Source organism: Perca fluviatilis, chromosome 15, assembly GCF_010015445.1.
Source record: "Perca fluviatilis chromosome 15, GENO_Pfluv_1.0, whole genome shotgun sequence".
Classification (NCBI taxonomy): domain Eukaryota; kingdom Metazoa; phylum Chordata; class Actinopteri; order Perciformes; family Percidae; genus Perca; species Perca fluviatilis.
This window is the reverse complement of record NC_053126.1, coordinates 8,973,823-8,998,684: the sequence shown is the minus strand read 5'-3', so window position 1 is coordinate 8,998,684 and position 24,862 is coordinate 8,973,823. Positions and strand designations below refer to the sequence as shown.

The 24,862-nt window shown below is 39.8% G+C and overlaps 1 protein-coding gene across 1 annotated transcript; it reads left to right on the top strand.

The window, feature by feature from the left end:
* Positions 1–314: 314 nt before the first annotated feature.
* On the top strand, positions 315–24,862 carry xpo6 (exportin 6). The gene is made up of 24 exons (XM_039824494.1): positions 315–1,115; positions 2,034–2,124; positions 2,667–2,779; positions 3,287–3,484; positions 7,431–7,590; positions 8,822–8,899; positions 9,048–9,579; positions 10,320–10,446; positions 10,572–10,681; positions 10,835–10,943; positions 11,142–11,234; positions 13,116–13,185; positions 13,269–13,428; positions 13,706–13,798; positions 18,245–18,389; positions 18,571–18,720; positions 18,900–19,089; positions 19,208–19,363; positions 19,724–19,838; positions 20,002–20,173; positions 20,413–20,574; positions 20,773–20,871; positions 21,429–21,659; positions 22,924–24,862. The coding sequence occupies exons 1-24, from the start codon at positions 1,113–1,115 to the stop codon at positions 23,023–23,025; spliced, it is 3,459 nt and encodes a 1,152-aa protein (XP_039680428.1). The 5' UTR covers positions 315–1,112; the 3' UTR covers positions 23,026–24,862.

The following is a 24,862-nucleotide window of genomic DNA, read 5'->3' as shown; positions in this document are numbered from 1 at the left end:
AGTAAAAAGAAAACAGTTTCACGCTGTCTCTAGCAGAAAGGAAGTATTATAGGAGCATTTTATTTATGATTTTAGGGCTTAAAATATAGGCTATTTAACGCTATGTAAATAACTTTTTAATACGATTTCATTTTATTCTTAACTAATTGCGCGTTCTTTTTTATTTTTATTTGTACACTGATACAATGTTACTCCAAAACTTTGTATTTATTTGTCCAAAAAGTGCTGTAAGATATACTGAAAATCGTGCTTTTATTATTGTGACTGACTTGACACAAGCTGATTGGTTTGGTTGATTTTTGCAGCAAAAGAGGAAGTTGAGAAACAAACCCTATGAGCAAACCCTGTAACCAGAAGCTAGCTAGTTGTATTCTTCAGCCGCCCTCAGCATTGAGAAGGGGAATAACAGGAACAAGCGCGCATAGTATTATATATTTAGTGTTATTACAAATGCGTCAGATGTATAACTTAAGTGTGCATATTCACCCGCTTTGAAGTTACAAACGGTAAAGGCAAATTGTCGCGACCAATAGCCGTTGAAGCATGTCGACGTTTGACAGAATGCTTTCATCCTTCTAGAAAAGCTAGCGAGTTAGCCATCCGCTGCAACGTTAGCAGCTGGGTAACTCAGCTTCGAACCGCTTGACAGAGAAAGCCAATTAACGTTGCACATTTCTCCGGTGCTGCAGCCACGTTAGATTTTCCACTAAACATATTTCTATATTTAACCTGACGGTAAATGGAAATTACACGACAATGCAGCTAGCTAACTCATCAATTCGAGATAGCTGATTTAATCTTAAGCCTTTAGCAATGCTTGGTAAGCGAAAACACGTTTTATTCGAGCAAGGTAAAATTTTGCTGTGTGTTTAACGTTTGTTATTGTAAGCACAGTCAACGACGCCAACCTTTGCTAGCTAGTTTTGTGTAGAGTATCGACCGAAGCAGGCGAGCAGACCATGATGAGCCCCCTCTGCGGTTACGTTAGCCAGCAACACCTAAGCTAACGTTAGCTAGCTACAGAATTGGCTAGCTAGAGAGCTAATGTTGGCTTATTAGTGAAATTAATTCGAGAACAAGTAAACTGAAGAAAGCATCTGAGCCAGCTAAACATGGTAAGTATAATTAAACGCATATTATTTACCTAGTTATTCACGTTGTCTTCATGTCTTATTTGCTAATAGCTAACGTGGAGGCATACGCTTTTGATTCGTATTTTTGAACTGAAACACCCAAAGTTATGTTAATAATGTATTAAACTTTCTTCACATACAGTTAATCGTGTATGATTGTGTGCATTACGGTCCTCCATGTCTGTTAATCCATATAACGGTTTGTGAGAGGCCAGGTATTTCACGGGATGTGACAGTTCGTTAAGCCATGTCACGGTAACGTTAAAAGACGCCCATCTTGCAAAACCGAATATTTGCTGCGAGTAGTGTTGAGCCTTGGCAAGTTGTGGCTTATTTGAGGAATTCAAACCTGCCTGTCGCAGGAGCTACTCTATACAATCTCAATTTGCTATCTCATTAGTGCTAGGCATAGGCACTAGGCAGGGCCCAACATCCTCCACCTACCAAAGCGTGGTACTAGCCTACTATTGATATAACGCAGTTGTTTTTAAATTACAGAATGACCAAGACTGGGATTCTCATGCAATCTTTAATGCTAAACTATATAAGCAAGTAACATGCAATTGTGAACGGTAGAATTGCCAAGCTGTGTGAACTATATTTTCATGAAATTATGCCAAAATGTAAAGCACCAACACACAAAAACTCTGTTCTTTAAATCAGTCTACATTCTTCAGTTAAGCATCTGCTGTGCATGTTTAACTTTCTGCATGACAAGCACACCACTAAATTGTATCTGTCAAACGGACAGACACTGGTCTAAGTGTGATTTTTGTCATGCTAATGAATAGATGATTATGACACAAATGCAGCATTTTGTGGTTTGGATTATGCATATTTTCAAATAAATAGTCTAAATGTGTGTTTTGTACGTAACTTTACCTTTTTTATATCCACTAGGCTTCAGAGGAGGGATCACTGCGTGCACTGGAGAGCCTTATGACTGAGTTCTTTCACAGCTGCACAACCAATGAGCGGAAGAGAGAAATAGGTAAGTGTGACCTTGTTAAACCTACTGCTACACTTTAGAAGCAAGGGCATGGTCCACACGTATTTTCAGGGGTGCATTTCCCCCTAACCCTGGGTTGTAATGGAAACAATATAGGACTCCTCTCTAAAACAATGATGATGGAATATATGTCTTTTAGAGTAAAAAACCTGGACAACTTTTTTCCCCCAGGTTCAGTTTAATATCACATTATCTTACAATTTGTAGTTATGTTTTAGTCAAGGTGAAGTAGATCTCTTTGTGGATCTCTTCTTGTTCTTTGATAAAACAGTAAAGGTTTATCCCTATGTGATACTCTTTCCCAAATTCTTTTAACAGTTGACACATATCTGGCTTAGCAAGTCAGTATACTATAGTGTAGGTGTAGTTGTCACTGTAGAGTGTTGTGACCTACAGTCACACAAGTTTTTTTTTTTAACACACTTCCTGTGTTGTGACGCATTACTTTTAGTGTGTCTGCAAGTCAAGTACTTCATTGTCATGTACCGCTGTTAGAGATCATGCCTACTTCCTTTTTTCTGCAGAAGAGCTGCTGAATAACTTCGCACAGCAGACTGGAGCGTGGCGCCACTGCTTGTTCTTTCTCTCCAATACTCGGAATGAGTATGTAATGATGTACAGCCTCACAGTTTTTGAAGTAAGTTCTGCTGGTGGGAGAAGCATATTTTTAGCTCTTAGTACTGTCTAGGGCCGTCTTTACCGTTTTGTGCTTTGAAAATAAGACAGTACACAGAGAAAACTATTATTTATAGGTACTGAGAAGAGAATTTGTTTCACACTGTTCCTGTTTCCTCATTTCTTTAATTCCGCAAAACAAGTAAGCCATGTGTAATACGTTTTGCATGGGATAAAAGGCTGAACATACTGTGACCCCTATTGACATACTTTCTTTAATGCGTATCTGAGATGTGTATGCTTAAATTTAGGTGTTTCATTTGCAGCATTATATTTGCAGTGAAAGATGTCAGTAAAAATGTGTTTCAGTGGGCAATATATTGTTAAAAGAAATCTTGCTAAATAAATCTTCACTCAAATGAATTACTGATTACACATTATTGAGAACTCTTACAAAATATTTGTCTGTACAATTTGTAGTCTCCTTCAGACACAGCTTTGATAGCTGATTGTTCCCTTTTACTTTAAGAACCTGGTAAACAAGATGTGGATTGGAGTGGCTTCACAAGACAAGATGGAGATTCGCAGCTGTCTGCCCAAACTCCTACTTGCTCAACACAAATCGGTGCCCTATTTCATCCGTAACAAACTGTGCAAAGTTATCGTCGACATTGGTCGCCAGGACTGGCCGATGTTCTACCATGATTTCTTTACAAGCACCCTTCAGGTAAGCCCTACTTATGTTGCTTCTGCTAAGGTTTAGTGTAAGTTTCAATCATCAGTAACTGGGTGCTGGTTGATGTGTTCTTAAATAGTCAACAAAAGCTGACAAAGACAGAAGTTACATTAGGCACGTTCAAGATGAGCCAGGCCTGCGCAGAATCGATCACCGGTGTTTGCCGCCCAATGCATGCCGGTAAGATTTGTGTCCAACTTGATCCCGACGTGCTCTTGACGTCATGCACACATGGACAACGGTAACCTCACGAGATCAAGGCAGCTGCAGTTTTAAGAGCCAGGTGCCACAATTGCTCTCCACTGACTGCAAGACCCAGGGCATGATGGGAAATGCCTGGCTCTCAGTTGATCTAACAGCTGATTGGTTCAGAATTGACCCAACACTGTGATGTTTTATGGAAACTTTTTTATTGTTTTTGAATTGGAGAGATTTTAATTGCTTATTTGTTAACATAATACATGTTTAGTGACGTTTAGTAGACTAAATACGTTCAGATTACAGATCATCTACAAAACCAGCAGGCCTGCGGCTAAAAGTTGAGACAGACTCCACTTTTGTAGAATCGCAACCCTATGTCACGCTGCGGTGGTCAATCCTGTAAACGGCAATCAAACTTGTCGGTGTGAGAGTCCCGTACAGTCAACAGGAAACATCACTGCCTCTATCGCTGCCACAAGAAAGTTTTAAAACCCGAAACGCAAGCACTGAACTGCACAGGAGTTTGTGTAACCGCTGAATGAACAAAGCATAGTCAATCTATCTCGCTTGTCTCTTTTCTTTCTCTGTTTCTCTGTGAAATGAAGCTGCCTTCAAGCAGTGGAAAACGTTGAGATCTATAAAGGATCGGACGGAAAACAGTAACTGTGAAATTTAAAGTCTACTTGTGCTACATTGGGGGGGTTTAAGAACGCAGCATGACTTAACACAAATGGGCGGCTTCAGTGACACTTCATCTCCCACTGCACAACCCAGCAGATAATCTGTTTCCCTGTCTGAACCAAGGTTATAGTCATTAACAAACGAATGAAATAACGTTTTCGTTAACTGAAATAAAAATAAAAACGATTACTAACAAACTATTTTCGGTTTGCAAAACTAACTAAAATACATCTTTTGTCAATGTCTTTCATAGAGCAAATATATCTTTCAGAGTTGTCATTTCCGTCCATAGACATATAGTGCTGGTAACCCAGAAATTCCGACATTCCATGGCAAATTGAACACAACATAGTCCATGGCGTCATGGCAGTACCAAAAGTCTGAAGATGTTATTTGATTATGGCTTATGTGTGTCAGATAAAAGCAAGTGCCGTGCAATGGAAGGTGGTAAAATATGTGGACAATTTATAAGAAAATGAAAAATCCCACGAATTTGAAAGTACATTTGAGAAGCGCGCACAAGGAGGCTAACCTAGCTTACCTTAACAAGTTAAAGGAGAACGCTAGAGGTCGACCGATATGGGTTTTCTCAGGCCGATGCCGATCTTTTGAAATCAGGGTCGGCCGATATATGCTGCCAATTATTTTTGGCCAATATTTGCTTGTTTTTAACCTCTGTTTGAAAGATAAAATTTAACACTAATAAGTACTTAAGATACAAAAAAATTCTCAACAAAAACATTTATTGAACACTTGAACACCAATCTGCACTTGTATACTTACATTAAACATGTATAATGTAAAAACGTATATAGTATAAATAAACAAAACGGGTAAGAAGAAAGAAAGAAAATAAATTTAACTTTGTCAAATAAACTTTTCAATTAAAAGATAAAGTTTAGTGCACTTAGCAGCATTTATCAAACGGCTGAGAACAATAAAATAAATTGACCATTTTAACAATAGTAGTGCTGACACACAGTAGCAACCAGCAGCATTTCTTTGTTTTGGTGTTGGCTGCCATAAGGGGGTGGTTTTCTTTTCAGCCATCAGACTTAATGACTAAAACAGGGGGAAAATACAAGGTTAAGTTAGTATTTTTGTATATTATCTTCTTCAAGTCATTTTATAGATAGGTATAGATATAAAATCTAACATTTGTTTTATAAATCAGCTAATAATTCAGTGCATTGTAAGTGATACAAGGCTAAAAACGTTTCTGTCATCTTCCCAAAAACTGTCCTGAAACATGTATTTTTGGTATGTTTTGTTTGTTGACAGACATGCCAAAGGGACAAAACCTAATTAAAGGGGGGGAAACAACTTTAGGCCATATGGTCAAAAGTAAATGATTTAATAATGATGTAATAACTATAACTTATAACAATAACGTATTTCACTAGTAAATTGCTGTTGAACGACAAAAACGACCACCATGGCAAAAGGGTATTTTACAACAACTTTGAATGCACCGCGACGCACCGTCTGTGTTGTTCTTCAGACAAGTAGCTAAACAACGGCAGCAGCACACTGCTTAACATACTGCTGTTGGATCCTATACTGTGAAATAAATCACACTTTACACCATTTAGCTGTCAGCATTTTAATCGTGTTAAATCCATCTGCAGATCCAATCAGTAGCGCCGAAATGAGGCACAGAAATCCACGTTGCTATTCGGTCTGGTAGATACGGGTCGTTAAGGCACAGGTGCCATATTAGCACCGGGTCTACTCTGTACCAACCCTAGCAACGACGCTAGCAAAGCAAAGCCAGTCCTTCACTAGCCTATGGTGCGGTGGTCTCTTTTAACTACAACTTCTTTCTCTGCATTGAGTTCACAACCCTCTCAAATATAGACACACAAACAGAACAAATAATAAAAGTCTCAGATCCACTGTCTGTGATTGCAAAAAAAAAAATTCCGAGGAACAGCTCCTTCCTTAGGCACTGGATGAGGTCTGCTCACTCTGCTGGTAATTGACTCTAGGGGCAGCGTGCGTCGAACACGTGTTCCACAACAACACCAGGCTGCCCGCAGATGCGCCTGCCTATTAATCGGCTTGATATTGGCCGATGCCGATTATGTAAAAAAAGCCAAAAAATCGGCCGATTAATCGGTCGACCTCTAGAGAACGCCAAGCCCCCCCTACCCCGAAACCCGACGCTAACCCTGGTAACGTTACAGGGCATGGATGTATGGGTACAGGTAGGCAGCATGACGGAAACAACCGTAGGACAGAGAACATTACAGGAGTGCTTTCACCGGCGACCTGATAGCTGCTGGTTAGTACAATCAGGAACGCCACAAGCGGGAGGAAGCGTGGGTTAATATGTGTATTGATACTGGAATGTCTCCACAACTGTGTGAGTCGATTGACTTTAAAAAGTTCGCCACTTTACTTGAACCGAAGTTCAAAATATCTGTTGATGTATGTCTTCTTTAGTCTATGTAGTTTTTATATATATTTTTTCTGGCACACGTCACTTACACATTTTGCACTAGCGGCGGCGCCTGTGTAGACTGTTTACATATTTCTGACCGTATGTACGTTTATGTATCGTGTTATTGTTGAATACATTGTGAATACACATTTCTAAAATTGTATGATTTTTTTGTTGAGTTATTATTACACTTATAATAGAATACTTAGAATACTTTTTCTGACCTTTTTGAATCTTGGCCCTGACAAATAACCCATATTACAAAAAAGACTAAAACTAAGCATTTTCAAAAAATAAAAACTAAACTAGCAAACCCACTTTTAAAACTAAACTGAATTTGAAAACAAAAAAGTCAAAACAAAATAAAAATTAAAACTAATGAAAAATGCAAAACTATAATAACCTTGGTCTGAACGCAGTAGAATTGCAGCTGGTAGGACATGACTAGTGTGTACATAGATACAATGTAATGTTAAAGTTACAAAGTAAAGTACAAGTAGTTAACACTCTTTGCATTTAAACACACATCTCCCCTTTTGTGGTCTAAGTGTGCAAAATGCAGTGATCTTTATTGATAGAGCTTTTGTTTGTCAATCTGTTTTTCGACTGCAGTTGATCCAGTCCCCAGCTCTGGCTCCATTGGGCTTGATGATGTTAAAAACCACATCAGAGGAACTTGCGTGTCCTCGAGAAGACCTGAGTGTCGCCAGGAAAGATGAGCTGCGTAAACTGCTGCTGGAGCAGGTACCGACAGTGCTTGGACTGTTGACAGGTGAGAACAACCTTTTAATAGTTTGTGCAACTTTATTTCTGAATGTAAATAGATTTCCCATTTGTGTCCCAGTTATAATTGCTGGTAGGTCAGTGGTTCAGTATAGAAACAAAAGAACATTTTGGCAAGAAGCACCAAAGAGATGTATGCTCTTACTGTTTAATCTACAGCACTATCTAGTTGGCGCTGAACTACTGGTTGATGCATGCACATGGGTGTATATAACAACGACTGCTGAAGTCTGCTGAGTCAGTTAACAGTGCTCTCTCTATGCAAAGTCAGTGTTATTGCATTTAAAGGAACACGCCGACTTATTGGGAATTTAGCTTATTCACCGTAACCCCCAGAGTTAGACAAGTCGATACATACCCTTCTCATCTCCATGCGTACTGTAAAGCTGTCTGACGGCTCCAGCGGCATCAGTCCATAACAGAACAGGCAGGTGAATGGTTCCAGTAATCCTACTGCTCCGAATAAGTGACAAAATAGCGCCAACATGTTCCTATTTAAATGTTGTGATTTGTAGAGTCACATCGTGTACAAAAAAACAACGTAACATGAGACAGGAACTATATTCTCAGGCGGAAGAATATAGTACTTGGGCAGAGTGATATGCTCGCAGCAAGCCTGTCTGAGAATGTAGTTCCCAGTTTGTTTACGGATAGAAGATGGCTGTGTCTCATGTTACGTTGTTTTTTGTACATGCTGTGACTCTACAAATCACAACATGTAAATAGGAACATGTTGGCGTTATTTTGTCACTTTTGTCACAATTCGGAGCAGTAGGCTAGTTGGAACCAGTTACCTGCAGGATCTGTGCTGGGCTAAGCTAATGCTGGAGCCATCAGACAGCATTACAGTACGCACGGAGATGAGAAGGGTATGTATCGACTTGTCTTACTCTGGGGGTTACGGTGAATAAGCTAAATTCCCAATAAGTCGGCGTGTTCCTTTAAGGGATGTCTAAAATCCAATCTTTTTTTCTTAGACTGAGCCACATCTGCAGAATTGCAATTTGAATTGGATATAAAACCACCTATGATACAACCAGCTAATGAGGTTTAAATCTGACTTGTGAAATGCAGTTTCCATGTGGTTTTTGATGCCCAAATGTGACTTAAGATAACATCTGCTCAAAATTTTAGTCCGGCTGCCTGTCAAAGCAAATGTTTTGAAGGCTAACCTTCAGTTTATGTCGATAATTAGGTTATTGTCACTTCTTGTTTTGCAGATATTCTGGAGACCTATTGGGACAAGCACAGTGTCATAGCTTCCACCCCGCCTCCCTCACCCACCTCAGGGGAAAGTGGTGAGTGGATTGTCCTTTTTAGTTACATAAAACTGCAAAGACTTGCTAGTAATGTGGTGAGAATCATGGAATAGTTGTTGCCTGTTTGTATTTCGGTTTGTTGTTGTGTGTTAACAAGATGATTTTTTTTGTTTGTTTCTTCAATCAGTGGAATTGCTGGGCAGTTTGTTTCAGGGCAGCCAGTACTCAAAGCTGCTTTGCCAGCCCATGGCAGCATTGGACAATGAGAGTCAGCAGCTCTGTTGTCTCGTTTTGGAGTGTTTGGCTCACCTGTTCAGCTGGATCCCTCTGTCCACAAGCATCACACCCACCCTGCTGGCATCAATTTTCCATTTTGCACGTTTTGGTTGTGATCTTCGGACAAAGGCCAAGACAGGATGCTTCATTTCCTCAAACTCCTCCTCCTCTAATGGTCAGCTTAATCCTGGGACAATGCTACCAACATCGAATGGAGGAGGGCGAAATGGACAACAGAGTGAGGGCAACAAGGTGGATCGTGCCCGGCTTGGTGTACTCGCCATGACCTGTGTCAACGAGCTTGTGTCAAAGAACTGTGTGCCAATGGATTTTGAGGAGTACCTGCTGCGCATGTTCCAGCAGACCTTCTTTCTCCTGCAGAAGCTGACACGAGAGAATAACGCCCATACCATCAAGAGCCGCCTACAGGAACTTGATGAGAGGTTTGGCTCAATCTATTAGTTGACATCAATATTTGTGCATATGTTGGTGTTTGCAGACTAGAGTGTATTCTACCATGACAACTTCACCATGAGATATGCAGCTGGTCATATTTTTTTTTCTTGTACTCAAAGCTAATTTGCAGTCAGAAGTTGAATTGTGGTATTTCTTAGAATCTCTCAAAAATGCCTTTTGTTTTCATCACTGCTGCTCTCTGCACTAGCTCTATACAGCCATGTATCTCAGCTCCGTCACATGATCATATTCTTGCAACCCATGTTTAAAACTGCACCATTATAAGTAACTTTTAAACACTGTTTGGTTTGTTTTTCAGTTGACTTGACAGTAGCTGAGATTGAATGGTTTTATGTCTCTATGGTCCCGTTAGATTTTATACATGTATGTTGGCCGTCCCACATATAAGTCATTTCACTTAATTTCATCACCTCATGTGTGGTCATTGTCAAACAAGTTTGATATTTTATGAGTGGTCTTAGTAGTATGTGCAGATAGATACACAACCTGCATTTTCACTGTCCGTTGTCAAGATGGATATTGGGGCTGGGAAACATTCTCTGACAATGTGGGTCCCCAGTCTTGGATTAAGAAATCATATTATTATTATTATTATTATTATTATTATTATTATTATTGTCAAGCATTGGCTATATAAGGTAACTTACAAGATGTTTGTGTTAACTTTCTGTTTTGTTTGGTTAATGTTTTCTCTTTCATCTTGCAGTTACTTGGAAAAGTTCACAGATTTTCTGCGCCTGTTTGTCAGTGTTCACTTGAGGCGGATTGAGTCCAGTCCTCAGTTTCCAATTGTAGAGTTTCTTGGCCTGCTTTTCAAGTTCACCTTCAACCAGGTAATGAGAATTGTGTCAATCAGTCATTTGCATATGCAGTACAGCACAGGATTTTAATTCTACAGGTTTCCTTCAAAGTATGAGTACTGAATGATTACAAAACCTGTTTCTCTTTGGTTTAACAGCCTACCCATGAAGGCTACTTTGCCTGTTTGGATATATGGAGTGTCTTTTTGGATTTTCTAACAACCAAAATCAAAAGCAGACTCGCTGACCGAGAAAGTGTTCTAAATAGGTAAGTTGCTCAAACATTTACTTATCCCTTTTACACTTTGAATGAATGCAACCTTATAAAATACAGGCAATAAAATGTAGAAAATGCCTGATATATTGTTATTAATTTGTTGTTGCTTTTGTTTGCTTAATATATTTTTGTATGGTTGAATAGGTACAAAGATGCCTTAGTTATGCTATTGAGGGAAGTTCTGAATCGCATACAGTTCAGATACAATCAGGCCCAGTTAGAAGAGCTGGATGATGAGACTCTGGATGATGATGTAAGAACAATTTACAATTTTTATTTTGCAGCCTGTCAGTTGCACCTTTTTACCTAAAACTGCATGTCCTGTGTATCTCTACAAGAATGCTATAATACAAGTTTATTATATTAGTCACATATTAACCCCTTTTAAGATAGGCACACATTACAAAGGCCTACTTCAGTCTGAATATTCTCCTTCATTTGGTAACTATAGCAACAGACCGAGTGGCAAAGGTACCTGCGTCAGAGTCTGGAGGTGGTAGCCAAGGTGATGGAGCTGCTCCCATCCCATGCTTTCTCTACTTTGGTAAGAGATCATAGTTGGTGTCACCTTGACATTTTGTAAGGTTTTAATGCATCTTTAGGTGGACTTCAGTATTACCATTTTAAAATTCCAGCTGGTGAAAATTAGCTGCAGGAGTAGATTTTCTTCAACACTGACGTATAATGGTATTTGCTGGGTTCTTAATGTGTTTGGTGGCTGCAAGAGTCCCTAGAACTTTACAACACTAAACATTGTGCATAAAGTAATACCGACTCAGGAAGATTATACTAGACCAGTTGGCCTTGATTGGCTGCCATGTGTGCGTTCAAATTCTGCATAAGGTCACTTCAAACATATTAATGTAGTCAATAGTTTAAAGCGCCCATATTATGCTCATTTTCAGGTTCATAACTGTATTTTAAGGTTTTACCAGAATAGGTTTACATGGTTTAATTTTCAAAAAACACCATATTGTTGTTGCACTGCACAGCTCTCTCTCACTGCTGTAGATCCTCTTTTCACCTGGTTTCTGTTTTAGCTACAGAGTGAGACCTCTTTTTATCTTCTTCTTCTGTACTATCTTTGATTGCACTCGCACATGCGCAGTAGGTCAGATGTAGAGCATGTCAGCTAGCTAACTCTAGAGACAGTAAAAGAGAGCCTGTTTCTCCAACTTTGGTCAGTTACAAGGCAGGATTAGCTGGGAGACTTCTAAATGAGGGCGCACATGTAAGTAGTTCTTTTGTAGATTATGGTGAATTTGTGTGTGTTGTAGCAGTGCTTTGCTATTGAGAACGACGTAGCATGCTAGGGTTAGCGTTAGCCGGCTAAAGCTAGCATTAGCCGGCTAACGCTACGAGCTAACGGTTGTGGTTAGCCAGCTCATTTCGGACTGTGACGTCACAGTCCGAGGCCGATTTTGAACAGCTCACTAGGAGACTGAAGGCAGGACACATTCAGAAACCGTATCTCACTCAAAACAGCATGGATGGATTTTTTTCAAAGTTTGTATGTGTGTGGAAGCACCAGAGACACAAAAGAACACCCCAAATCCCAGAAAAAGGGTTTTTTTCATAATATGGGCACTTTAACCACTTATCAAAATGACTAACATATGTTATATTTAACTGCAAGTACCCACAACAATGATACTTAATAATTCATGCTATGTTACTAGTTAACGTTTATGTACAAGGTGAAGGTCAAATTTCAGTTAAAATATTTTTTAACCAATAGTAAAAGTCTTAACATTTCTTTTTACTCAGCTTAAATGATTTCTTACATCTGAATATAACATTAACAGTGCTGCGGCAGAATTGGAATGAAATTTTGCAGAAGTTATGTACACATTTCACATATGAGAATTATGTGTTTCACTTTGTTTTTATAAGAGACAGTTTAGATGCCCTAGCACAGCACTAATACATCACAACATTTCATAAGAATGTAACACAATCAAAACCCCTTTTTTAAGGTATTAGTTGAGGTAACAGATTGTCTTTTGGTAATAATGTTAGTCTTGGTTTAGTTTAGCTTTAAACAACATGTCAGACTAGAACACAAATCAGGCATATTGCAATGTTTAGTAAAATGCTGTATCTAGTGAATGCGCTGTCATACTTGATCATACTGAAATTGAGTTCTGTTAAATATGATTCCATGAATTGGTTCCTGTTTTGAACCAGTTCCTCCAAAAGATTGTCTTGGTTTCTGAGGTTATGACGCTGCATTCTTCTTCTTGTTTGTCTTTTGATTGTGTAAGTTGCGTGTTTGTATACATAGTATACATTAAAAAGAAAATTGAAAAATATTCAAAAGAAACTGAATTATTTTCACATGGCTATGGATGTTATTACATGTCAAGAAATGTATGGTGATATATTCCAGTCAGTGACCTCCTCGTTATTCCTCTTTTCTCCCCAGTTTCCAGTCCTCCAAGATAATTTGGACGTATACCTGGGTTTGCAGCAGTTTATTGTCACCAACGGCACAAGTAAGAATGTGTTTTTTAAGGTACATTCTGATTGAGTGATGCTAATTTAATATATATGACCTATCGTGGTGTCCTTTTTTCAGATCGGAGGCTTAATATCTCTGCAGAGAATGATTGCCGTCGACTTCACTGTTCTCTCAGGGACCTCAGCTCTCTACTTCAAGCTGTCGGACGCTTGGCTGAACATTTCATTGGGGAAGTTTTTGCTGCACGTTTCAATGACGCCCTGGTAGTGGTGGAGAGGTCAGTGCTGTAATATTCTTCCAAAACGTTAAAAAGTGATTTTTGTTTCAACATGTTTCTAATAGTACACGATAAATGTTACTGAATCTCATCTCGCTCTTAAGTCGGTTGGTTTCTGTTTTGGTGTTCTATTTAAATAGTTCAGTGTTAAAATGTATTCAGTGTTTTTCATCATATGATACTATGTGGTGTGCACTTACTAATAATAAATGGTGGTGGTTGATTTTCTGTTGACTGTTATTAAATATCACTAACCATGTGAACGTTGTTTTTCAAGGTTGGTTGAAGTGACTTGCTACGGCTCTCAGACCAGCCTTTATGACCTGGAGACCGCTGTGCCTTCTGTGCTCAAGCCAGACCTCATTGACGTGTGAGTATCTCATGTTTAAAGCAAAAGTCAAATTTATTTCATCCATAAATTGGAAATTACAGTGTTCAAACAATAAATATAAATTTATAAAAATGTATGTAACTCAACCCTAACATGGGCGTCACACTATTTGTATATGAGAAAAATTCTTTATAAAAGTCTCCGTTACAAATAACAAGACTACACTGTTCTGTTTGCATGATTTTATACACTTAGCCGTGTTTCCCAGCATCAACAAAAGCCAGTTGAATAGCAGCCCTGGCTGTTTGCACAGTTCTGGTATAGTTACCTCTTCTTTATAGCAAAGTTACCTCTTCTTTATATCTATCAGAGCTGCTAGTTTACATAATGAAGCTCCAGAACAGTTTTATTTCTGGAATTGACTTGACCTAACTGACTCCAGATAAATCTTTGATTCATTTTAACTAGGGCTGCACGATGTTTCGTTTCATCATCTACATCGCGATGTGCATATGCGCGATAGTCACATCGCAGGACGTTGCGATATTGACGCTAAAACTTTTTTGCTGCTTGATAGAAAAGTAAACTTTCACCATTCTCCTTTTACATGATTGTTACACGCCGACCCTTCCCCTTTAAAGCGCCCATATTATGCTCATTTTCAGGTTCATAACTGTATTTTAAGGTTGTACCAGAATAGGTTTAATTTTCAAAAAACACCATATTGTTGTTGTACTGCACAGCTCTCTCTCACTGCTGTAGATCCTCTTTTCACCTGGTTTCTGTTTTAGCTACAGAGTGAGACCTCTTTTCATCTTCTTCTTCTGTACTATCTTTGATTGCACTCGCACATGCGCAGTAGCTCAGATGTCGAGCATGTCAGCTAGCTAACTCTAGAGACCGTAAAAGAAAGCTGTTTCTTCAACTTTGGTCAGTTACAAGGCAGGATTAGCTGGGAGACTTCTAAATGAGGGCGCACATGTAAGTAGTTCTTTTGTAGATTATGGTGAACTTGTGTGTGTTGTAGCAGTGCTTTGCTATTGAGAACGACGTAGCATGCTAGCGTTAGCGTTAGCCGGCTAGCGCTAGCATTAGCCGGCTAAAGCTACGAGCTAACGGTTGTGGTTAGCCAGCTCATTTCGGACTGTGACGTCACAGTCCGAGGCCGATTTTGAACAGCTCACTAGGAGACTGAAAGCAGGACACATTCAGAAACCGTATCTCACTCAAAACAGCATGGATGGTTTTTTTTCAAAGTTTGTATGTGTGTGGAAGCACCAGAGACACAAAAGAACACCCCAAATCCCAGAAAAAGTGTTTTTTTCATAATATGGGCACTTTAAGACAGGTAGCCATGGGGGCAACGTGTGTATGTGACGTAACGTAAGTCCGACAGGGTTTGTTATGGGAAGAGAGGCTGCTGCCGCTGACACAGTGATGCACATGCTTTTTGATGGGTAGTGAATCTACAGTAGTCAGTGGGCCTTTCCCATTTCCCAGTTTGTGCATCCCCAATTCCCCTCCTCGATTTCCCTCCTCTCGTCTTAGTCCCGCCTACAGGAGATTTGAGTCAAGGAGTCAAGGAAGAGCCCCGAGGAGAGCGCAGTCAAGGCAACAGCCATTTAACAAACATGAGACATCTCTGCCTCTGAGCCGTCATTAAAAACGACGTCCATTAAATATGACAAGCAGCACCACTGCATCAGCTGTCTATCGTTTTGTCATATGCTGCATTTTATGATCTCTGTCAGAGGAGCAGAAGTGTTAGACAACTTCTATATATTTATTTTGAATTCAATTCACAACGTGGATTAGATGCAGGGGTCGTACATTTTTATTTGTTGTATTTAACATGCACACACATACATACATACATACATACATACATACATACATACATACATACATACATAGATGGGCCTATATATTTATAATGGCCTTTGGCCTCCATACACATTATGGCTATATATTTAGTGTAAAACACTACAAATGTTTGTATGAAAAGAACTATACAAATATAAAGGCTAGGCATATATTATATACACACAAACGCACTCTATCTGGGTGGATCGGCTCTTTATCCGAATAAGCTTAACATCTACCACCTTCCACCCACCTGAATGAATTATTTTCTCCGATTTAGAGACCCGCATGGACGTTTAACTGGCCCTCGGCTGTCTCCGTTGCTTTTTAAATGATTTATTGTATTTATGTACAGTACATGCCAAAAGTTTGGACACACCTTCTCATTCAATGCATTTTCTTTATTTTCATGACTATTTACATTGTAGATTCTCACTGAAGGCATCAAAACTATGAATGAACACATGTGGAATTATGTACTTAACAAAAAAGTGTGAAATAACTGAAAACATGTCTTATATTCTAGTTTCTTCAAAGTAGCCACCCTTTGCTCTGATTACTGCTTTGCACACTCTTGGCATTCTCTTGATGAGCTTCAAGAGGTTGTCACCTGAAATGGTTTTCCAACAGTCTTGAAGGAGTTCCCAAAGATGCTTAGCACTTGTTGGCCCCTTTGCCTTCACTCTGCGGTCCAGCTCACCCCAAACCATCTTGATTGGGTTCAGGTCCGGTGACTGTGGAGGCCAGGTCATCTGGTGCAGCACTCCATCACTCTCCTTCTTGGTCAAATAGCCCTTACACAGCCTGGAGGTGTGTTTGGGGTCATTGTCCTGTTGAAAAATAAATGATGGTCCAACTAAACGCAAACCGGATGGGATGGCATATCGCTGCAGGATGCTGTGGTAGCCATGTTGGTTCAGTATGCCTTCAATTTTGAATAAATTCCCAACAGTGTCACCAGCAAAGCACCCCCACACCATCACACCTCCTCCTCCATGCTTCACAGTGGGAACCAGGCATGTAGAATCCATCCGTTCACCTTTTCTGCGTCGCACACACGTCGCACAAGACACGGCGGTTGGAACCAAAGATCTCAAATTTGGACTAATCAGACCAAAGCACAGATTTCCACTGGTCTAATGTCCATTCCTTGTTTTTTGGCCCAAACAAATCTCTTCAGCTTGTTGCCTCTCCTTAGCAGTGGTTTCCTAGCAGCTACTTGACCATGAAGGCGGCCTCCTCCTCCTCCTCCTCCTCCTCTTAACAGTTGTTCTAGAGATGTGTCTGCTGCTAGAACTCTGTGTGACATTCATCTGGTCTCTAATCTGAGCTGCTGTTAACTTCCGATTTCTGAGGCTGGTGACTCGGATGAACTTATCCTCAGCAGCAGAGGTGACTCTTGGTCTTTCTTTCCTGGGGTGGTCCTCATGTGAGCCAGTTTAGTTGTAGTGCTTGATGGTTTTTGCGACTGCAATTTTCCGGACTGACTGACCTTCGTTTGTTAAAGTAATGATGGCCACTCATTTCTCTTTACTTAGCCGATTGGTTCTTGCCATAATATGAATTCTAACAGTTGTCCAATAGGGCTGTCGGCTGTGTATCAACCTGACTTCTGCACAACACAACTGATGGTCCCAACCCCATTAATAAGGGAAAAAATTCCACTAATTAACCCTGACAAGGCACACCTGTGAAGTGAAACCCATTTCAGGTGACTACCTCATGAAGCTCATTGAGAGAACACCAAGGGTTTGCAGCGCTATCAAAAAAGCAAAGGGTGGCTACTTTGAGGAATCTAAAATATGACATGTTTTCAGTTATTTCACACTTTTTTGTTAAGTACATAATTCCATATGTGTTCATTCATAGTTTTGATGCCTTCAGTGAGAATCTACAATGTAAATAGTCATGAAAATAAAAAACTCATTGAATGAGAAGGTGTGTCCAAACTTTTGGCCTGTACTGTATTAAGTGTTTTCTATAACAATTTACTTTAATGATTGGAGATGCGGTTTGTAAAAGTTTCCATGCGCGCAGAAATGCCACTGCAGCTGATATCGTCCGATATTTAAGCAGCAAAACTAACTGTAGTTATAAACTGGACAGAGTAAACAGAACTAGACCTTTTTAAATTCTGAAATAATCCCGTTTCCCTGCACTACACCTTGAAAACACAGCACAGAGTTGTTTTCCCTCTAGTCCTCTGGATGGAAACAAACTATTGTTGGTTTTGTGGTTCTATTCTATCTGAATTCATGAGATCTCGTGGGTCCTTGTGACTTCAGCTGTCAGTCGTGGCAGCCGTTGCTCAACAAATCTGGACCTGGTGGGTATTGACGGACGCAGAGATGCAGCGGAACCGGTCCGCAGACATTCTGCATTCGGTGGAAATCCCCAGTAAAGCTAATATAGTTAGCCTAAAGAAACCAGGGGTCTGTCCCAACTAATGTTATGGTTCGGAGCCGCGACAATGGAAACGTAACACTGATCTACAACAGAAGTCTGTGTCTGATATAATGTAATTTACACTGATTTAGGTGTTCTTGGACATGCAGGTCTGCTGTTTTATTGAGTTCGTGTTTTAACTGTATGCGTGTGTGTGTTTTGTATTGTTTATTACAGACACGCACAAGCCCTTGCTGCTTTGCAAGCCTACTCTCATTGGCTTGCACAGTTCTACAGTGAGGTCCACAGTCAAAACCAGAGCCAGTTCATGAACCTCATCACATCGACAATAGATGCCAGTAGCCCACTCATCACAGCAAAGGTAGCTTGCCTTATACTCATGCTTAAATATGATTTATACAGAAAAATGCAAGCAAGTAGTTTTGAAAACCTAGGGAGGAAGATGTTTAAGGTTGGGCTGAGATAGTGAAAAGAGAAACGGAATGGAGAATGTTGTTACCAAATGGTTCTCCTTTCAACACTTTTTCTGTCTTTATTTTTAGGTACCTGAAAAGTTGCTGCTCTCAGCATGTCATCTGATGGTTTCCATCACCTCTACAGTGAGGCCTGTGTTCTTGGTCACTTTGCCAGCTGTTCGGAACATCTTCAACCTCATTACTGCAGAGAATCAGACCCGCAGACTTCCCCAAGAGGTACATGTTTTTTGTTTTTGTTTTGCATATACCGGTAATATGTTACGACTTGATTTAATGGATATATTCAGTTTTGAGAAGTAGCAAAGTATGTGTACCTTCATAGGACTTCCATAGTCCTATGAATCCAGTCCTATATCCAAGATGGATGACTGGAAACTTCTATTTTATGCATACAGGCTCACATGTTGGTGTGTAGGGCTTTGTCCAACATGCTGCTTCTGCCGTGGCCGAATTTACCCGAGAGTGAGCAGCAGTGGCAAACCCGCTCCAGCAACCATGCCAGCCTACTGGCAGCACTCACTCGTGAATATAAGGGAATAAGAGGGACAGTAAACATTACTCCACGGCAACCCGATCTGAATAACAGTCAGTATTTCTTTCTCTTTGTTTTGTTTTTTAAATTGTGCTGCTAGCCTTTTTCACATCTTTTCATTTTTTATCCTAATGTAATTGTGTTCTCTGAATATATTTTTTTCTACTCCAGTGAAAGCGGTGATACAGCAGACCCTGCCTGTGCTTAGAGACGTAGTGGACAGCATTTCTGGGGAATCCACCAAATCACGTCAGATCTGTTACCAGAGTCTTCAGGAATCTGTCCAAGTGTCCCTCAGCCTCTTCCCAGTGTTTATTCAGCAGCCAGGTATGTGTCTCTCTCATCCACAGAAGGGATTTTGAGAACAGTAACACACAGATAGCAGAAGGGGAGGGGCAAAGCCTGATGTCAGGCTTTATTCTAGCAATGTACTTCGTTGCGCCAGACTACTTTACTATAGACCCGGCTTTCATCAGCACAGCAAGCAGCAATGCACATGAATGTCAACGCTTACTTTAATTTTAAATCCTATTGTTCACGTAAAAGAATATATTAGGATGTCATGTTAAGAAGAGTCCTATGTCTCAAGTTCAGTACAAAACCATACTCTGTTCAGATTTCAACAAACTTCGTCACAAAAGGTTGTCTCACTGGCTAGCTTTGTTAATTGTCACTTCTCTTTCACAGATGTGACAGACGAGATGTTGGCCTTCTTCTTGACGCTGTTTCAGGCGTTGCGAGTCCAGATGGGTGTTGCCTTTACAGGACAGATTATTCACACTTTCCTCAGCATGTTCACCAGGTAAAAAAATAAAAATAACAATGGGAACTTTTACTAGTTGTAGCCCCAGTAGTATTATACCCTGTCTAGATGGATAAAGTTTCAAATTGCATGGGGCAAACACTGAAAATACTGGTATCACTCTCAACACTAATTCATGTAATGTCACTTGTATGTTCTCAAGGGAACAGCTGGCAGCCAGTATTTTGCAAGAGGGCAGTGCGGGGTGTAGAGTCGTACAGAAGTTCCTGAAAATCCTGCAGGTGGTGGTGCAAGAGCCTGGTCAAGCTTTCAAGCCCTTCCTACCCAGCATCCTCTCTCTGTGCATGGAGCAGGTTTACCCAGTTGTGGCAGAGGTCAGTTGGTGTTCACCTTGTTGTCTTGTGTTAATATTTATTCTGGACTTCGATTTTGTTTGCTTCTGCATTGATTAGCCTGCTAGCACCTAAACTTAGTGTGTGGAAATCCTTCAGAAGTCATACAAAAATGTTCCTACAGTTAAATATGAACAATGTGGAAAACCAATATTACAAAAATAATCTAATTATTTGGTCTGTGGAATCAAGACACTCTTATCTTCTCTTGTCTTTGATAGAGGTCTTCCCCAGACGTCAAGGCTGAGATGTTTGAGTTGCTATACCAAATACTTCACCAAAACTGGAGGTACTTCTTTAAAACGTCAGTGTTAACAAGTGTCCAAAGAGGAGCTGCTGAAGAGACCATGGAAAATGAGGCCCAGTTCACAGCTGCTATGCAGGTGTGTTTATGAATGTGGCTAAAGTTGCCATCATCATACCTTTTTTTAATAGAACAAGAAAATCAAGGATTTGACCTTTGTTTAAGCTTTCATATACAATAAATGAAATTAGCCAATTGTGCTACAGATAATGGATAAAGTTATTGTTAAATCTATCCCCACTTGATTTCCTGACTGGTGCTGAAATGTCTTTTCCAGGCTTTTGGACAGTCTTTCTTGCAGCCTGACATCCACCTCTTCAAGCAGAATATCTTCTATTTGGAGTTACTCAACAGCAAGCACAAGTTGTATCACAGAGTAAGTTGAGCTTTTATGTCAGTATCTTTGTTTTTAGAGGCAAAACAGGTCAACGGAGTTCACTCACCATCAAATTCTGAATTTCACTCATTCTTCATTAGCGGTCTGCAGATTGTTGTCGAGGGGCAATTTTTCATTATCAGATGTCCTTTTTTATGAGGTTTTACCCTACATTTGTTAGCAGTAAAACTTGTTTGATGTAAAAATTGTCTTTATTTTATGTTCACCATCGCATCTTGTTTTGACAGATATAATCTCGTTAGTAATCAGGAGGACAGATAACACATAGTGGCATATAGATTATATATTATCAGAATCAGCTTTATTTGCCAGGTATGAGGACACATGCAAGGAATTTTGCTTTGGATTATACATTGCTCACAATATGCTTACTCATACAAAACAAACAACAAAAACATATTCTCATATGTCCTTGTACGCCTCTAATTAAGACGTGTCCCTTCATTCACACATTGTGATTGATCGAGAGCTTCAGTGAGGGCTTATAATCAATATATAGACTCCATTGTCATAACTTTGTTTTTATTGTGCTTTAGAAGCTTTTCCGGACCTCGATGCTCTTCCACTTCATCAACGTGCTGCTGCAGGTCCTTCTCCACAAAAGTCACGACCTTCTTCAGGAGGAAATCACCCTTGCTATTTACAACATGGCCTGTGTGGACTTTGATGCCTTCTACTCTGCCTTCATGCCAGAGTTCCTCAATGGCTGCCAGGGTGTGGACACCAGCCAACGGGCTGTTCTCGCACGCAACTTCAAGCTTGAACGGGTAAGCATGACATTGTTTTACTAACATTGTTTTTCTTCCTGCTTAACTGACTAATACTGAAATCACAGCTTCAAAGCTAACATATGCATCGACCTGTGCATTTTGTAAGTTATTCTCTACCTAATGGGCAACCATGGCACTCACCTAAAGGATTATTAGGAACACCTGTTAAATTTCTCTAAAATTATCACATCACATGGCAGCTGCTTGGGTTGACTTTGAGTTTTGTATTGCTGTATTTATTTTTATTGTTTTATTATTTTTGTGTTGTGCCTCTGTTGTATGTTGTTGTTTATTCATAGACTGTGTCCAGCACTTTGGTCAACAGTGTTGTTTTTAAGGTGCTTTATAAATAAAGGTGGATTGGATTGGACTGCTTCAATGCATTTAGGGGTGTGGTCCTGGTCAAGGCAATCTCCTGAACTCCAAACTGAATGTCAGAATGGGAAAGAAAGATGATCTAAGCAACTTTGAGCGTGGCATGGTTGTTGGTGCCAGACGGGCTGGACTGAGAATTTCACAATCTGCTCAATTACTGTAATTTTCACGCACAACCATTTCTAGGGTTTACAAAGAATGGTCTGAAAAAGGAAGAACAGCCAGTATGCGGCAGTCCTGTGGGGGGGCAAAAATGCCTTGTTGATGCTAGAGGTCAGAGGAGAATGGGACTAACTCAAGCTGATAGAAGATCAACTTTGACTCAAATAACCACTCGTTACAACCGAGGCAAGGCATTGCAACCTTGAGGTGGATGGGCTACACCAGCAGAAGACTCCACCGGGTACCACTCATCTCCTCAAAAAAATGGGAAAATGAGGCTACAATTTGCAAAATTGGACAGTTGAAGACTGGAAAAATGTTGCCTAGTCTGATGAGTCTCGATTTCTGTTGAGACATTCAGATGGTAGAGTCAGAATTTGGCGTAAACAGAAAGAGAACATGGATCCGTCATGCCTTGTTACCACTGGGTAGGCTGGTGGTGGTGTAATGGTGTGGGGGATGCTATCCTATCAATTTGGGGGTCAAACACGGTATTAATATGGTGTTCCTAATAATCCTTTAGGTGAGTGCATTTTGCAGGCTGTTGGCACATATGTTGCATTAGACAAAGACAGAGTTAACTGTTACATATATGATGTAGCAAGGCGGCTTTGATTTGTCCACAACATGCTGCATGGAAATATAACAACAAATCAAGACTACAGTGGTATTTCAAAGTTTAGCCGTAGGATTACTGTTCAACTTTACTCTTTTTTTTCTCAAGGACTTGCCTTCATTCACTCAAAGCGTGCAGCGGCTGGTGAATGACCTTCGCTACTACAGACTGTGTAATAGTAGCCTGCCGACTGGCACCATCAAGCTATAGCACGCACGACTGCTGGAACCACTCCACACATCAACTATGATCTTCAAGGACTGCCTGTGCTGACCACTTTGCCCAACACTCCTACTCCAATCCAGCTTTGCTCCGTCTATTCAAAGTAATCGGAAGGAACAACACCCATCGTATTGTTGAGTAGTTGGAGGTTGAGGATGCTGCTGATGTTTCTCTTTGATCTCTACTGTAGAAGGTTGGCGCGTTATTTTTTTTAAAGCAGCGCCCGCCTAATGTGTTGCCAATGATAATTTGGCAAGAAATGTAAACCTGGTCTGCAGTTGGCTTTTGCCCAGACCTAGAGCAGTCTGAGCCAGGCCTTCTTTCCCATACGTCCAGAACAAAGCTGGACTGGGACTGAGCACTTTGAACTCATTTTGAGTTTTTAATATGTCTGCTTTTATTCATTTTGCCTTTAATTTTTTTCATCTCCAAAGGAGACAGACTCTCAACTTAAGATCTTTCATATCATTCCATTCTGAAAAAGTGAAAATCTGCTTGATTAATAAAGTGCTTTTTTTTAGTAAAACTCACTCTTGCAGTGGTTTGTAAGAATAATGGTTGTATTGAGAGATTCATAGGCTTGTCTGTATGTTTACACTGTTTTGCTTTACACTTGTCAATGGCATCTTTTTAAAATTCCTTTTTAACTTAAATACGTCTACTTAACTGCTGAATAATTGTTTAGGCCTTGAATTGTTTAACACATGCACAAATAATCAAATAGTTTGTTTAGGTCTTTACAGAGCCAATGGATAATGGCGATTTTAATTGTGAGAATTGCTAAAGCTTTTGACAGAATGCGAAGCATCAACATGTGACAAATGCTGCGTGAGGACGCAGCATGCAGAAGAAAGGAAGCGTCAGCGTAGAAAGAATAATTAAAACAGTAATGATGAGGTGAAACAACTACACCAACACATGTTGCATTACCTTTTCTTTTGTTTGAGTTCACGGTGAGGATTGAAGCTCAACGTTGGTGTATGTCTATCAGGGCTTCTAGTAGCTTTGAAGCTTTTCTTTGGCTGCTGTCTTAATACTGAAGGCAAATGCTTGTTCAGTTAGGATGGTAGGTAAACCTACATAGTAAAGCTATGCAATTGGTGGATATTGCAGTACAGGCTGTAAATTCATGTGACACAGAACAGCCTACAAATTGAACATAATGGATTTGATCGTTCGACTCCCTCAATTTGATAAGATCTTGTTTTTGGCTCAAAATCTAATGTTTATGCTAATTATTTACTAGTTATGTCTTGAATGAATGTAAAACGAATATAAATGTTATTGTAAGATATTAGGCTTCCAATAAGTGCCGATAGAACTTTTACAGACTAACTGCATTGAAGATTAACCTAAAATGTTTTGAAATCCCTAGATTTTCATATTTGTGGTTTAGGGCATTCCACCAATTTTACACCTCAAGACATTATTTTTCATGATTATTATTATTATTATTGGGTATTTTTAAAGCCTTTAAAAAAAGTTGTATGTCTTCTATGGCTGTCAAGTCTGTAACAACAACCCTAACCTGCTGTACAATGTTTGGAACTTGGAGTGTTTAAGACACTAGTGAGTTGCATTATGGGAAGTGTAGGATCCATCAGTTTTGGAGCAAAAAGAAAAAGGGTCAAAAATGCTTCTGGGGTATTGAATTTTTTTCCTTTTTTTTTGTTTGTTTCTTCCAAGTCCACCAACACAAAATTGTGGTTGACCTTAAAGTTTGAATATGCTGTAAAACTTGAATGTTATCAAAGCTCTGTTGGTAAAAATTGAATTGCAGGATCAGTGTGTTTATTATTAAATCCAAGGATGGAGTTATACATCG